This window comes from Mrakia frigida, assembly GCF_051309035.1.
Source record: "Mrakia frigida strain ATCC 22029 unplaced genomic scaffold BDY24scaffold_43, whole genome shotgun sequence".
NCBI classification, from domain to species: Eukaryota; Fungi; Basidiomycota; class Tremellomycetes; order Cystofilobasidiales; family Mrakiaceae; genus Mrakia; species Mrakia frigida.
The window spans coordinates 178823-191200 of NW_027481238.1; the positions used below are offsets into that span (position 1 = coordinate 178823).

Consider the following 12378-nt stretch of genomic DNA (forward strand, 5'->3'; position numbering starts at 1 on the left):
GAGGGTTTCGAGGGCGATGAGGACGATGAGGATGACTTCGAGCGATCCATGTTGGACGACGATGGCACTGCCGAAGAAAGGGAAGAAGTCGAGGGGACCGATGGAGGGAGGGACGAGATCCTAACGACCACCTCCTCCGACGTTCCAAACGACGCGAGGGTCTTCCATTCCTCCTCCTTCTCGGGCTCCTCCCCACCGAAAGCCTCCTGTCGTTCCTTAGGCGTAGCTTCTTCCCCTCGTTCCGTCCCAGCTTCCGAGGAAGCCCTCTCGCTCCCACTCCCGCTGCGACTCCTCCCGAAGAAGCTGCCTCCCGTCGCACTCTCGTACACGCTGCTTCCTCCCTCCTCGCTCCCCGCTCCTCCTCCCAAGATCGTGCTCTCCCTGAGATCCACCACCGCTTGGGACATCCTCATTTCGGCTGCTGAGTCTGCTTCGTCGTCCTCGGATGAAGAAGAAGAGGAGAGGGACAAAGTCGAAGCGGTTGTTGTCGGTCGACGACGCGTTGGCGTTGGAGGGAGCCGTCTCGTCAAGACGGCGATGGACGAAACCCGTAGAGTCTTGACTGATTCTCGTGCTTCTGCTCCTCCTGGTGCTGGTGCTGGTGCTGTGGTTGACGACTTGGACGCTGCTGCTCCTCCCCGCTCATCCCTGTACCCAACCCCTCCCAACCTCACCTCGACCTCCATCCCACCCTCTCCCTCTTTCCCACCCTCAAACCTCAGCCTAACCCTCACATCCTTCACTTCCACCTTCAACCGATTCAACAAACCTTCCACCAGTCCCGCCAGCATCGTCTTCGCTCCTTCTTGATCTGCCTTCGAGCGACGACGACGAAGGAACGGACGGATCGATCCTGGAGGAAGCCGTTCCTCTTCTTCCTCCTCCTCCTCCTCCTCGGTGTCTTCTTGTTCGTTGTTGAAAGAGCCAGGATAGTGCTGAGGCGCGTCGTCTGGTTGAAGAAAAGGATCCTCCTCCTCCTCCTTTCGGACGGTATGAACGGATCGAAGGAGCTCTCGTTCCTCCCTCTCGTCGAGTTCGTGTCGGACAAACTGGTCCGCTTCGGAAGCGAGGGATTCGGCGAGATCGACTACTATCGATTGATGAAGTGCGTTGGGAGAGGTGGAAGAAGTGGGAGAGAGGATGAAGTTGAGGTGGAGGTGGGTTAGGGAGAGGGAGAGAGGAGAGGAGGTGGAAGAGGGAGGGAAGGAGGTTGCAGAGGTCGAGGTCGTTGAGGAAGCGTTGGAGGAGAAGGGAGTAGACCAAGGGATTTTGGCTGAAAGCGTTCCTAGAGAGCCTGATTCAAGTCGGATAGGTAAGGACGGAGGGAGGAGATCGTTGATGGCCTAGAACAAAGAACAAGAAGAAGAAAGAAACAAAAACAGACCAACATCGAGACGAGGTCAGCTCAGGATGAACGATGATCTCCTCCGCTTCCTTCCCTTCCTTCGGAATCCTCTACTAAATCCCACCTTCTCATTCAACTCAGCCCCTTTAATCTCCACCGTCCCACTCCCAACCTGAGCTTCCAACCTTTCCGGATCGAGCGCTCCTTCTTTCACGAGATGTCCGAGCGACCGCTTGAGGAGGAACGACAGGAAACGACGTTGGATGTTCTGAGGCAGCGAAGGGAAGGAAGGTAAAGACGGCAAGGAAGGCAGAGTGAAGTAGGAGGAGAGGGAGGTGAGGAAACTCATCCTGCGAGCATGGAGTGGGTTTGGGAAAGAGAAAGAGAAAGAGGTGGGTGGGGTGGGTGTGGTGGAGGAGAGAGAGAGAGGAGGAGGAGGAGGGAAGGCGAGCTTTATAGATTGAGCTCAAGCTCCTCTCAAGGTTGACTACGGGAGACAAAGACGCGACCGATAAGGATGATATGTATTCTCGTGAAGTAGGTTTCCTGAGATCTATGAGATCTCTAGCTTTCAAGCTCGAGACCTGAATTCCTAGCAGAAATCGGCTCCTCCTCCTCCCCTCGACTCGAACAAGATAGGGGAAAACGCGTGAGGTGTGATTCAAATCTCGTTAACAGCAAAAAGACAGGCGAACGGCATGTACGCAAAAAAAAAAGTAAAAGTAAAAGAAGAAGAAGAAGAAGAAGAAAGAAGGAAGAAAGCTACGTAGAGGAAAAGATGCAAAGCGGGTTAGAAAGAAGGGCGAATCCTCGAGACGAAATCGGTCGCGTCCAAAAGAACGAAAAAACGAGAGGGGGGTATTACAAGACGAACGAAGGGAAAAGGGTAGGAAAGGCCGTATAGATGAGAAGGATTGATGATGCGTTTCTAATACAGTAAGGTGGCAGCTCAGAAAAAAAGCGAAATTCAAGCCCTTCCTTCCACCCACGTCAACAGTTTCACAATCCCATCCGCGCCCGCCGAAGCGAGCACCTTCCGTTTCGGATGCATCGACACTGCGAGAACCCCTTGGTCCTTGTTCCGACGATGGAGGGTGATCTCCTGGACGAACGTCTTGGTATCGAGGTCCCAGATCCGGAGGGACGAGTCGTGGCCGCCCGAGACGAGCGTGTTGGGCACGAGAGGGGAGATGGCGAGGGAGGTGACGGCGTCCGAGTGGGCGGGGAGGACGTAGGTTTGCTCGCCTGTAAAAGGGAAGAGAGAGGGGAGAGGAAGAGGAAGGTGAGTTGACGGAAAGAGGAAGAGAGGGAACGAGAGAGAGAGGAGGGAAGACAACGAACCTGACGAGATGTCGAAGAAGCGAATGAACTTGTCCTCGTGAGCTGAGACGAGAAGAGGGAGGGTGGGATGGGTGACGATGGCGTTGATTTGGGTTGCTGGTGTTCCATCTGAAAGAAAGAGAAGAGAGGAAGAAGAGTCAGCAAGCAGAAGGAAGGACGCGTCGAAGCGGGGAGAGCGGGAAGTCTCGAACGGACCATACGACTCGTCACTCTGCATCCTAGCCATCTCCTTCCCCGTCTCCACATCAAAGATCTTGCAGACCGAATCGGAGTACGAGACAGCCACCAGCCTCGAATCCGATCCCACAGGCGACAGCGAAGTCGGTACGATCCTCTCTCCGTCCGCCGCACGCTTCTCCTCCGTCGTCTCCTCTCCGTTCGACTGCCCTTCAGGATCCAATCCCAAGTATCCCCAACTTGACACCAGAGGGGTTCCAGGAGTCTCGGTATCCCAGACCTTGACGTTCCCGTCCGAACTGGGAGGAGAAAGAAGAAGGGAGAGAGAGAGAGAGAGAGAGAGAGAGAGAGAGAGAGAGAGAGAGAAGAGCTCACTCGATGAACGAGGATATCTCAGAGGACTTGGAGCTCTGATCGCGGGAGACAACGACGAGGATACGAGGCAAAGAGGCGACCATCAGCTTCGGAACGTCTACGAGATCAGGGAGTAAGCCAGCGACCCCTTCTCCCTCTCCTGCCTCTCCGACTCGTCTCCTTTTTCCTTCTCGTTCTCCGGCCGAGTCCAAGAAGAACAAGAACGTTAGTAGATCAGCGACGAAAGAAGGAAGAGATGGAAAGGATCGGCCCTTGTTTCCGCTGGGCTCGAACGCGTCGTTCTGGCAGGGACGCGTCGCGCGCTCGGTCGTCCTCCTCCTCCTCCGCCCTCTGCCTTTCCCTCTGAGATGTTCTCGAGTTGCACTTCTCCTCTTCTGAACCTTGATAGAAGAGGTTAAACAAAAACTTTCCTTGCCGTCGGAATTGCCGCGTTTGAAGGTCAGATCTGCTGCTCTCGTAGAAGAAAAGAAGACGGGACGAGGGTCAGGGTTGGTTTCTTACCCTGAGACCTCTCCTCCTTGTCCTCTCTCTTCTCCCAACCTTGCCTCGATTCAGCGTGTTCTTGTAGAAACGGTCCTCGTTCGGATTTGCCTCCGGAGGTCTTTGGTCGGCTGGGTATAGCGGAGGCGAAAAACCCAGGATTCTTCGCTCAGGGATTTTAAATTTTATTCCTTTTTATCCTAGTGGATAGGGCCTCCTCCTCCTCCCCCTCCCCTCCCTCCTCACAGCATCTGGTTCGACTCCACCGTTCAAGCTTTTTTTCATTTTTTTCACCCCCCAAGTCTATAGAAAGAGAGGGAAGGGAGCAAAAACTCGGCCGGCCGGTCGAGTCGCGTGAGGTCACCGCCTTTCCTTTTTTGTACGAGGACGAGATGAACACACAACCATGCTCCAAAAGAGAGAGGGAAGGAGGTTGAGAGTTCTCTTTCTATAGAAGAGGCCCATCTATACTTTTAAGGGTATGGGGAGGAAGCTCTCGCTCAGAAGATCACGACGAGCTCATCAGCTTCCGTCCTCTCTCCCTCTCTTCTTCTCGTTTTCACGCTCAAAAGGATGAGCTCCTTCCTTCCCTTTGATCGAATCTTCCCTTTCCTCTTCTCTCCTCTCAACCACCACTTCCCTTTTTTCGTTCACTAACAGAGATCTTGACCTCTCCCTCCAACGACGACGACGACCGTCTCGAAATCATCATCACTCTTCTTTCTTCTTCGAACGAGAGACGGATGAACGAGCTCAACTTCCACCTTCCTTCCATCTCAAAGAGACTCTTCCCTCTCTCCCTCCTCTCTACTTCCTTCCTATCAGGAGCGAATATGACCCTCCCGCTTTCGATCACTATCTCGAAATCACCGCTGCCCTTCTTTCCTCTTCTCTCTTCTCCTTCAAACGAGAGAGATGAACGAACGAGCTCAACTCTCTCCTTCCTTCCCAGTGATCTCCCTTTTTCTACTTTTACGACCTCTCCCTCCTCTCCTCTTTGACAGAAATCGATCTCAGCTCTCCCGCTCTCGCCCTCTCGAGGGTTTGGACGAACGATCCTCTTTTGTGTTGGAGGGAGGAGCGAACGAACGAGCTCACCTTCTCTCCTTCCTTCCCTCCCTCTCTCTCTCTGTCCCTTCCTCCCTTCCGACTCTCTCTCTCTCTCAGTGAGAGCTCACAGCTCTCTCGCTCAGTCCGCGACTCGAGACGCGTTCGTTTTCTTTTTCTTTCTTTCTCAAACGAGCGAACGAACGAAGCTCAGCCTTCTAGTTCCTCTTCTTTCTTCACCTCTTCCGCAGATACCACGTCCCAGCGTTCGACCCACATCTATGGAAGGGGAGGAGGCAGATCTCAGCCGTACTCGCGTCGCGTCGAAAAGGGGGAGCGAAGGGGGTTATCGACCGTTGCTGGGTTCGGTGGAGAACAAGGAAGAGAAGAGGAGAACGAGACGAAAGGATGAGATCTACGAGGTCAGTTCCCTTCCTCAACGAGAAGCAAACGTTCTTTGTAGACGAGGAGAGAAGCTCGTGATCATCAACGGAGTCTGATCTTCCCTCTCTCTCGTTTCTGCCTCCGTCGTCAAAAAAACAGCGACGGACTCTCGACCTGCTTTCTTCCTTCCAACCACCACCACCACCCCTTCGTCCAAGCACCTTCTTATCAGCAGCAACGATCCTCAGCTCCTCCTCGACGCTCGTCTCGTCTCGTCTCGTCTCGTCTCATCTCATCTCATCTCATCGGCGCATCCGATCTGCTGCTGTCCTCAACAAACGGAGATGACAGACGAGAGCAGTCTCTCCTCTCTCCTTTCCCTCTCTATGCTTCAGTACTGCTGCAGATCTTCATTCTCGGCTCTCGCTCCTCAGACCGAGCTCGAACGGTTTGTCTTCCTCCTCTGATCGCTCCACCACCTTAGCCTCGTCCCTCTCTCTCTCTCTCTCTACGCCGTTCCCAGATCTCGAAGCTGACCTGTTCCTCTCCTTCTCTTCTTTCACCTTCCTCTTCCATCCTAGAGACTCGCTCCCTGAAGGACGTCAACGCTCTCTCGGACTCAAAAGTTCACAGCTCATCATCCATCGACGCAACCCCTCGGTTCCTCTTCTCGACCTCCAACGGCCATCCTCTCCTCTCCTTCTCCCAAAACGGACTCGCTCTTCTTCACCACCGCACCTCTACTCTCTTCGCTTCCTCCTCTTCTCTTGGGATGGAGTCTCATCCTTCCTGGAAGCCATCTCGAACGAACGAAACCAATGAACGAACGAGCTCGCTCTCCCTCCCTCCTTCCTCAAACGCTCCCTCTCTTCTTCCCTCGCTCTTCCTTCAACAGGATTCTTCCTTTCATCTAAACCTCGGCGCTTTGGTGAGCTCGAACTCTACTCCCTCATCTCTGCGATCAGCAAAGCGGGGAGGCAAGAAGGAGGAGCCTATACGACCGAGGGAAGGAGGGAACCGAACGAACGAACGAACGAACGAACGAGCTGACCTCCTCTCCTCTCCTGCTTCTCTCCCCGTTGGATCCAGCAGTATCGTCCGTAAAGACCATGCTTCGAGAGTCAGGAAGTCAGTGCTCCGCCCTCTTCCGTATCCACTCCCAGTCCGTTCTCTACCTTTCGTTCGTTCAGAGAGGCTGGTTCCGCGTCGAGCTCGTTTCTGACCCTCTCTTTCTCTCCTCTCACCCTCGCAGAAACTGCTCGTCAATCCCTACATCGGTTCATTTCGGATACCAACCCTAAACGAGATACGCCGTCCCTCTCATCCCGACCAAGATCCCTTTCTTCTTCCATCCCGGCACAACCTCGTTCTCGACCCTCTTCTTCCCCTCCCTCTCCCTCCTCCTTCGCTCCCTCCTCCTCAACTCCTCTTTGTCAACGTCGATCGCCGCTCGCTCACTCCTCCCCGGCAAGCTCGCTAGGTACTCGTCTATAGGATGCGCAGTCTCCCTCGTCGTACCAGCCTCGGGCTCGTCATCCTCGACCTCGAATCCCGTCGCAGCGCTCTTCCCGTCCTCTGCTCGACCTCCTCTCAACCTCAGCCCACCAGCTCCTCCTCCAGCGTTCCCACCTCCTCCTCCAACGTTCCCACCTCCTCCAGCAGCTCCACCTCCGTTCCCACCGAGCCCACCACCTCCTCCCGCTCCTCCATTCCCTCCTCCTCCTCCTCCTCCTCCTCCTCCTCCTCCTCCACCACCTCCTCCGTTCCCTCCTCCTCCGCCTCCGCCTCCAACCGCTCCTCCTCCCCAGTTCGGACCAGGTCCTCCTACCGCAGCTGCGACCGCTGGTCCTCCTACGATAGGAAGTCCGATGACAGGGAACGCTCCTTGGTCAAGATGAGGAGGTTGGAAGCGACCGTCGGGAGTTCGAACAAACTGCTGGAAGGTGAGTCGCTCGTTGCTGGACGGGTAGAGAGGACCCCAGAGAGGGTAGTTGAGACTCCAGTACATCTCTCCGTCTCTCATGCTGGTTCGGTGGAGGAGAGAAGCGTGCGAGAGAGAGGGAGCGAGAGAGAGAGAGAGAGCGCGTGAGCTCGAGTCGAGGACGAGATGGAGCGACGACCGAAGGAGGAAGAGAGAAGCGTGCATGCTCACATGTAAGTGCTGAGGATTCGAGCGACGACTCCAGCGTTCTGAGGGAAGGGATCCGGATGCCAGATTCGAACGTGAGGATGGTTGACCGTCCCGACGACTGCATCGACGACGATCCCCATCTGGAGGATGTTGGCGTGCGATTCCTTCGAGGGTTCGACGAGGAAGTGAAGGTGAGGGATCCCGTTCTGATGCAGGTGGCAGACGATCAGGGGAGGTCGAGTTGCGTTGAGCGTGTAGTAGCAGAGGTTGTAGATGTTGAGGACGATTTGGAGAGCTTCGGGAGGGTTGGAGAGCTGAGGGACGTTGGAGAGAGTGAAGAAGTAGCCTCCTCCGGGCGAAACGACAAACGGAGGGACGTTGTTGGAGAAGAGATTTTGAGCGTGGGCAGTCTGGAACCACTGAGCGAAACGCATGGCTCAAGACGAGAGGACGAGGAGGGGAGAGGGAGAAACGGAACAAGACGAGAGAAGGAAAGGAAGAGAAATCTGGAGACGAGATGGAAACGGGAGCTGATCGAATCTGCACGTGACTTCCTTCTTCCCCTCAAGTTCTTCCTTGTACTCTTCTCAACCCAACTCTATTCTCGGACCACCTTTTCAGACTCTCTGCTAGAGCAGAACCGAGATCCGCCCTCTTCAGCTCGCTCTTTCGACGCGTTCCGTCTCCTCCTCTCCCTTCTCTCGCACACGCTTTCGCTCTCTGTTCTCTTCTTCTTCTTGATATCCGAGAATCTCCATTTTGGAAAGCTTCCTACTTCTCAGCAAGAAACTCCAGAGTGTTTCCTCCCTTTCAACAGAGTCGGGTTTGGGCCAAACAACGAAATCGAGGGCGACGCGCTCGTGTCTGAGCTCTCTTTGGGCAACCTCTATTCTTCGTTCCGCATCTCTTGAGCGCTCAGTATATTTTGAGCTCTTTTCTGCTCTCTTTCAAATCTTCAAGGGGTCGAGAGGGAGGCATTCCTTGACGACGAAAGTTCGAACTTCACCTCTCCTTTCACCTTTCACTCGTTCTACCTTCCAACCGTCACCACCCCCCTCCCTCCCCTTCTTCTTCTTCCCGCTCGCTTCTCTCCTCGCAGCTCGCCACTATGGACCTCTCCTCCTCTTCTTATCGCCCTTTTCGCTTCTAGCAACTTCTACTCGCTCCTAGGACTGCACTCGAACCAGCGATTCCACCGTCGAGCTCATCTTGCGCTCGTTTCTGGCTCGTTTGGTTTGGACTGGAGAGGAGGCAGGGAGGAAGGTTTTATCGGATCAGAGCCTTCTCATACGTCTATGCCAGTGAGTCTACTATCTTATTCGTTTCTCTTTGACGGCTTTGGAAGGAGAGAGGAGCTCAGCTTCGTCGAAGGAAGGAAACCGGTCGAGCTCACCTTCTGACTTCCCTCGTTTCCCTCAGACCTCTCGCCCATCCGTCTCTTTCCAGGTCTCCTTCTTCTCACGGCGATTCTCTGGCAACTTTACTTATACGCTGCTGTCCAACAAGCACCCCTCCAGACGTCCTCGGTTTTCCTCGCTATCGACATGGACGACGCATCGACTTCGACCTTTCACCTCCTCTCCTCCTTCCAACGGTCCCGCCAGCCTCGTTTGCTCGATTCTTCGCGTTCTCAAGCTCTCTCTCTCTCTCTCGTTCTCGATGTAAGCAATTCTTCCATCCTTCCATCTTTCCGCCGAGGACGATCTTCTTTGGGGTCCTCCTCAGTCGGCAGAGAGATTAGAACGAACGAGCTGACCTCTCTCCCTCTCTCCCTTCCTCTCCTTTCTTGACCTTGTCTATCCAGATCTTCAATCCTCCAACTCATCAACTACCTCCTCTTTGGTCTTCCTGGCGTCCTTTCCAGTTCGGTTCAACTCTCAGCTCGAACGAGCTCGTCCTCCTCCTTTCCTCCTACTCGGTTGGTTCCCTCTCGAGAGGCCGGAAGGGACGGGGAGAGGAAGATTTTCATCAAGGAGAGCGCATAGACACGTCGTGAGTCTCTTTTTTTCTTCGCTTCTCTCTGGGGTTCTATACAGGGACGGAGGAGCTCAGCTTTCATCGAAGGAAGGAAAACGGTCGAGCTCACCTTCTTCCTTCCCTCGTTTCTCTCCCCTCCGTCTTCTTCAGCTCTCTGCCTCTCCTCACTACGATTCTGTTCAACTCTAGCTGTACGCTCCTTTCCAACAACCAAGATTCGGGACTTTCTTCCTTCCTCGCTATCGACGCTGGACGCTCTTTCCCGCGTCTCCTCCTTCCCACGGTCCCTCCAGCTCCCGTTCGCTCGGATCTCGTTCTATCGAGTCATCTATAGGTTTCCTTGTGAGTTAAGCTGTCTATCCTTTTTGCCTTCTTGCGAAGAGATGGGTTCAGTCGGGTCCTCAGAGAGCTCGAACGAACGAGCTGACCTCTCTCTCCCTTCTCTCTTGCTTCGATCCCTCTCCTCCTCGCCGTTCTTCTTCTCTACCGCTCTTTCTCTCCCAGGATCGACCACTCCCTCTTCGCCTTCTCTTCGGTCGCCCTTCCCAGTTCAATCCAACTCTCCTTCTCGATCAAAGCTCAAACGAGGGACGCCGTCGGTCAGCTTCGACGCCAGGGACTCGCTCCCGCTTGGATGTACGCTGGTCAGGGAAAGCAGGAGGAAGGGAATGACGGTCCTAGTTGGAGAGAGGAGAGAGTATAGAAGCGTCGGGCGTTCCTGTGAGTACAGTTTTTGCTCTGGTTCGAGTGGTAGATGGGTGGGTGGTGCGTTTGGAGGGGGGGAGGGGAGGGGGGAGAGATGAGCTCACGTTTGAGCTTCGAGAACGAGTGCTCGAAGGGGAGACTGTTCTCGAGGTGGAGTGGGTCAGCTTTTTAGGATGCAGGGAGCGAGGCAGGATGGCGGGAGAAGGGGCAGCCCTGTTTTCGTTACGTTTTTCTTCGTTTTTCGGAGGAGTCGGAGTGATCAGATGGAACTGCCAGAGATCAAGGCTGCAAACATCAGCTGTTCGTTCACCGAGAGTTCGGGATGGAGTGAGAGACGAGTTTCTGGTGCAAGGGAAGGGAGGGAAGCTTCTAGATAGTTGGGAAACACGCAACGTGGACGCGTCCATCTCGGTTTCACCACGCTGCTTTCCGGGAACAGAGAGGGGGAAGATTCTCAAAGCATAGAAGGGACGATTCAGTCTACGAGAGTTGACTTGACCAGTTTTTCGCAGATTCGACTCTCTACATCGGTCAGGGCGCGTCCTCCTCCTCTTCAACCGGCGATTACTACATGAGCACTCGACAAATTTTCTTATTTTTCTTTGTTTAACATGTCCTCTAAACTGTAGCTTTCGAAGGGTGTAGCTCTCATCTCTCTACGATGAGTTTCAAATTTGACGAAAAATGGAGGATTTTCGAGGTCGATTTTCTCGTTCCCCTGAAAGGCACTGAAGCTGAAACTGCTACCCCATAGGCTTCTCGAACAGGGCTACGCGCTCGAACAGTTCGTTGATCGATATTCGCACTTTGAAGGAAATCGACCTTCTCGGCCCAGCGCAGAGAGGAGACGCGTCGCTTCCTCTTCCTCCTCTCCTTCCTCTCCTTTAACAGCTCCCGCTCAACACAGCGAAAGTTCAAAAACGAAGAAAATCTCGCTAAGTCTTCCGCAGCATTCTCGCTTTCAAACCTCACAAGAGAGAGGGAGGGTAGAGGGGAGAGACGCGTCTTCGTCCTCGCCCTGTCTGCTTTGCTCTCTCTCTCTCTCTCAGAAGTCAAGAACAGTGAACAAAGGGGGAGACCGAAAAAAAGGAAGAAAATCTCGCTAAGTCTTCCGCAGCATTCTCGCTTCCAAGGCTCACAGACAGAGGGAGGGTCGAGCGAGAGGAGAGGAGAGACGCGTCTTCCTTCTCTCTCTCTCTCTCTCTTTCTCTCTCTCTCTCTCTCTCTTCCTAGAGGCAAGGAATCAGAGCAGAGAGAGGAAAAAAAACTAAGAAATTTTCGCTAAGTCTTCCGCAGTTCCAGCGCTTCGAGGTCTTCAGAGAAAGAACGGAACGGTTTCAAGCGCCGGTCGCATAGGACAGACGCGTCAGTTTCAACCGAGGGAGGGACGAGTCCAAGACCTTCGAGGACGTCGCATTGGGGGATTTGGGGGTTGGTTGGAGTGGGTGAAAAGTGGTTGGTTGGGCAGGTTTGGAGGGGGGGGGGGTCGTTTGGGTTTGGACGGTGAGTTGGTGGAGGAAGAGGAGGAGGAGCCAGCCAGCTGAGGCTTGGGCGGAGGACGCAATGGTAGCGTAGTCTCAGGAGGAAGCGGAAAAAAAAAAGAAAAGAAGAAAAGGAAAGGTCAGCATCCGAAAGCTGAAAACGAAAACAATCGGAATCGAATCGGAACGGAGACGCACCTCTCCCTCTTCTTCGACTGCTTCGCCCTCGCCCATCGAACGTAGACAAAGATCCCAGCGAGGAGGAGGACGATCGGGAAGAAGACAGCCAGCAAAGACGGATCCGGCGTTGAGTCCTCCGTCCGACGAGAAGATCGAAGCGGTCGTGGAGATGGGATCCTCTCGTACACGCTGCTTCCTCCCTCCTCGCTCCCCGCTCCTCCTCCCAAGATCGTGCTCTCCCTGAGATCCACCACCGCCTGGGACATCATCGTTTCGGCTGCTGAGTCTGCTTCGTCGTCCTCGGATGAAGAAGAAGAGGAGAGGGACGAAGTCAAAGCGGTTGTTGTCGGTCGACGACGCGTTGGCGTTGGAGGGAGCCGTCTCGTCAAGACGGCGATGGACGAAACCCGTAGAGTCTTGACTGAGTCTCCTGCTTCTGCTCCTCCTGGTGCTGGTGCTGGTGCTGTGGTTGACGATTTGGACGCTGCTGCTCCTCCTCCCTCATCCCTGTACCCAACCCTTCCCAACCTCACCTCGACCTCCATCCCACCCTCTCCCTCTTTCCCACCCTGAAACCTCAGCCTAACCCTCACATCCTTCACCTCGACCTTCAACCGATTCAACAACCCTTCCACCAACCCTGCCAGCATCGTCTTTGCTCCTTCCTGATCTGCCTTCGAGCGACGACGACGAAGGAACGGACGGATCGATCCTGGAGGAAGCCGTTCCTCTTCTTCCTCCTCCTCCTCCTCCTC

At 54.5% G+C, this 12378-nt stretch overlaps 3 protein-coding genes across 3 annotated transcripts; all 3 read right to left on the reverse strand.

The window, feature by feature from the left end:
• Positions 1-2122: 2122 nt before the first annotated feature.
• On the reverse strand, positions 2123-2993 carry BDY24DRAFT_217385 (striatin-3-like protein). Its single transcript, XM_076636539.1, has 3 exons — positions 2882-2993; positions 2687-2794; positions 2123-2590 (listed from the first exon to the last, which is right to left on the reverse strand). Exons 1-3 carry the CDS (start codon positions 2910-2912, stop codon positions 2313-2315), a joined length of 417 nt encoding a protein of 138 aa, XP_076492718.1. The 5' UTR covers positions 2913-2993; the 3' UTR covers positions 2123-2312.
• Positions 2994-6055: 3062 nt separating this feature from the next.
• Positions 6056-7782, reverse strand: BDY24DRAFT_428973 (uncharacterized protein; the record flags this gene model as incomplete). Its single annotated transcript, XM_076644066.1, has 3 exons — positions 7302-7782; positions 6608-7173; positions 6056-6141 (listed from the first exon to the last, which is right to left on the reverse strand). Exons 1-3 carry the CDS (start codon positions 7712-7714, stop codon positions 6056-6058), a joined length of 1065 nt encoding a protein of 354 aa, XP_076492719.1. The 5' UTR covers positions 7715-7782.
• A 2264-nt stretch (positions 7783-10046) lies between these two features.
• BDY24DRAFT_444846 (uncharacterized protein) lies at positions 10047-12273 on the reverse strand (the record flags this gene model as incomplete). The annotated part of the gene is made up of 2 exons (XM_076644882.1): positions 10047-10231; positions 11642-12273. The coding sequence occupies 2 exons, from the start codon at positions 12271-12273 to the stop codon at positions 10222-10224; spliced, it is 642 nt and encodes a 213-aa protein (XP_076492720.1). The 3' UTR covers positions 10047-10221.
• Between the last annotated feature and the right edge of the window lie 105 nt (positions 12274-12378).

Bases quoted from the DNA above. Each gene is read 5' to 3' on its own strand.
- BDY24DRAFT_217385 (XM_076636539.1), bottom strand. From the start codon at position 2,912: ATGGCTAGGATGCAGAGTGACGAGTCGTATG. The intron at 2,795-2,881 runs GTCCGTTCGAGA...TCTTTCTTTCAG, and splicing joins GCAGAGTGACGAGTCGTATG to ATGGAACACCAGCAACCCAA. The intron at 2,591-2,686 runs GTTCGTTGTCTT...TCCCTTTTACAG, and splicing joins CTTCTTCGACATCTCGTCAG to GCGAGCAAACCTACGTCCTC.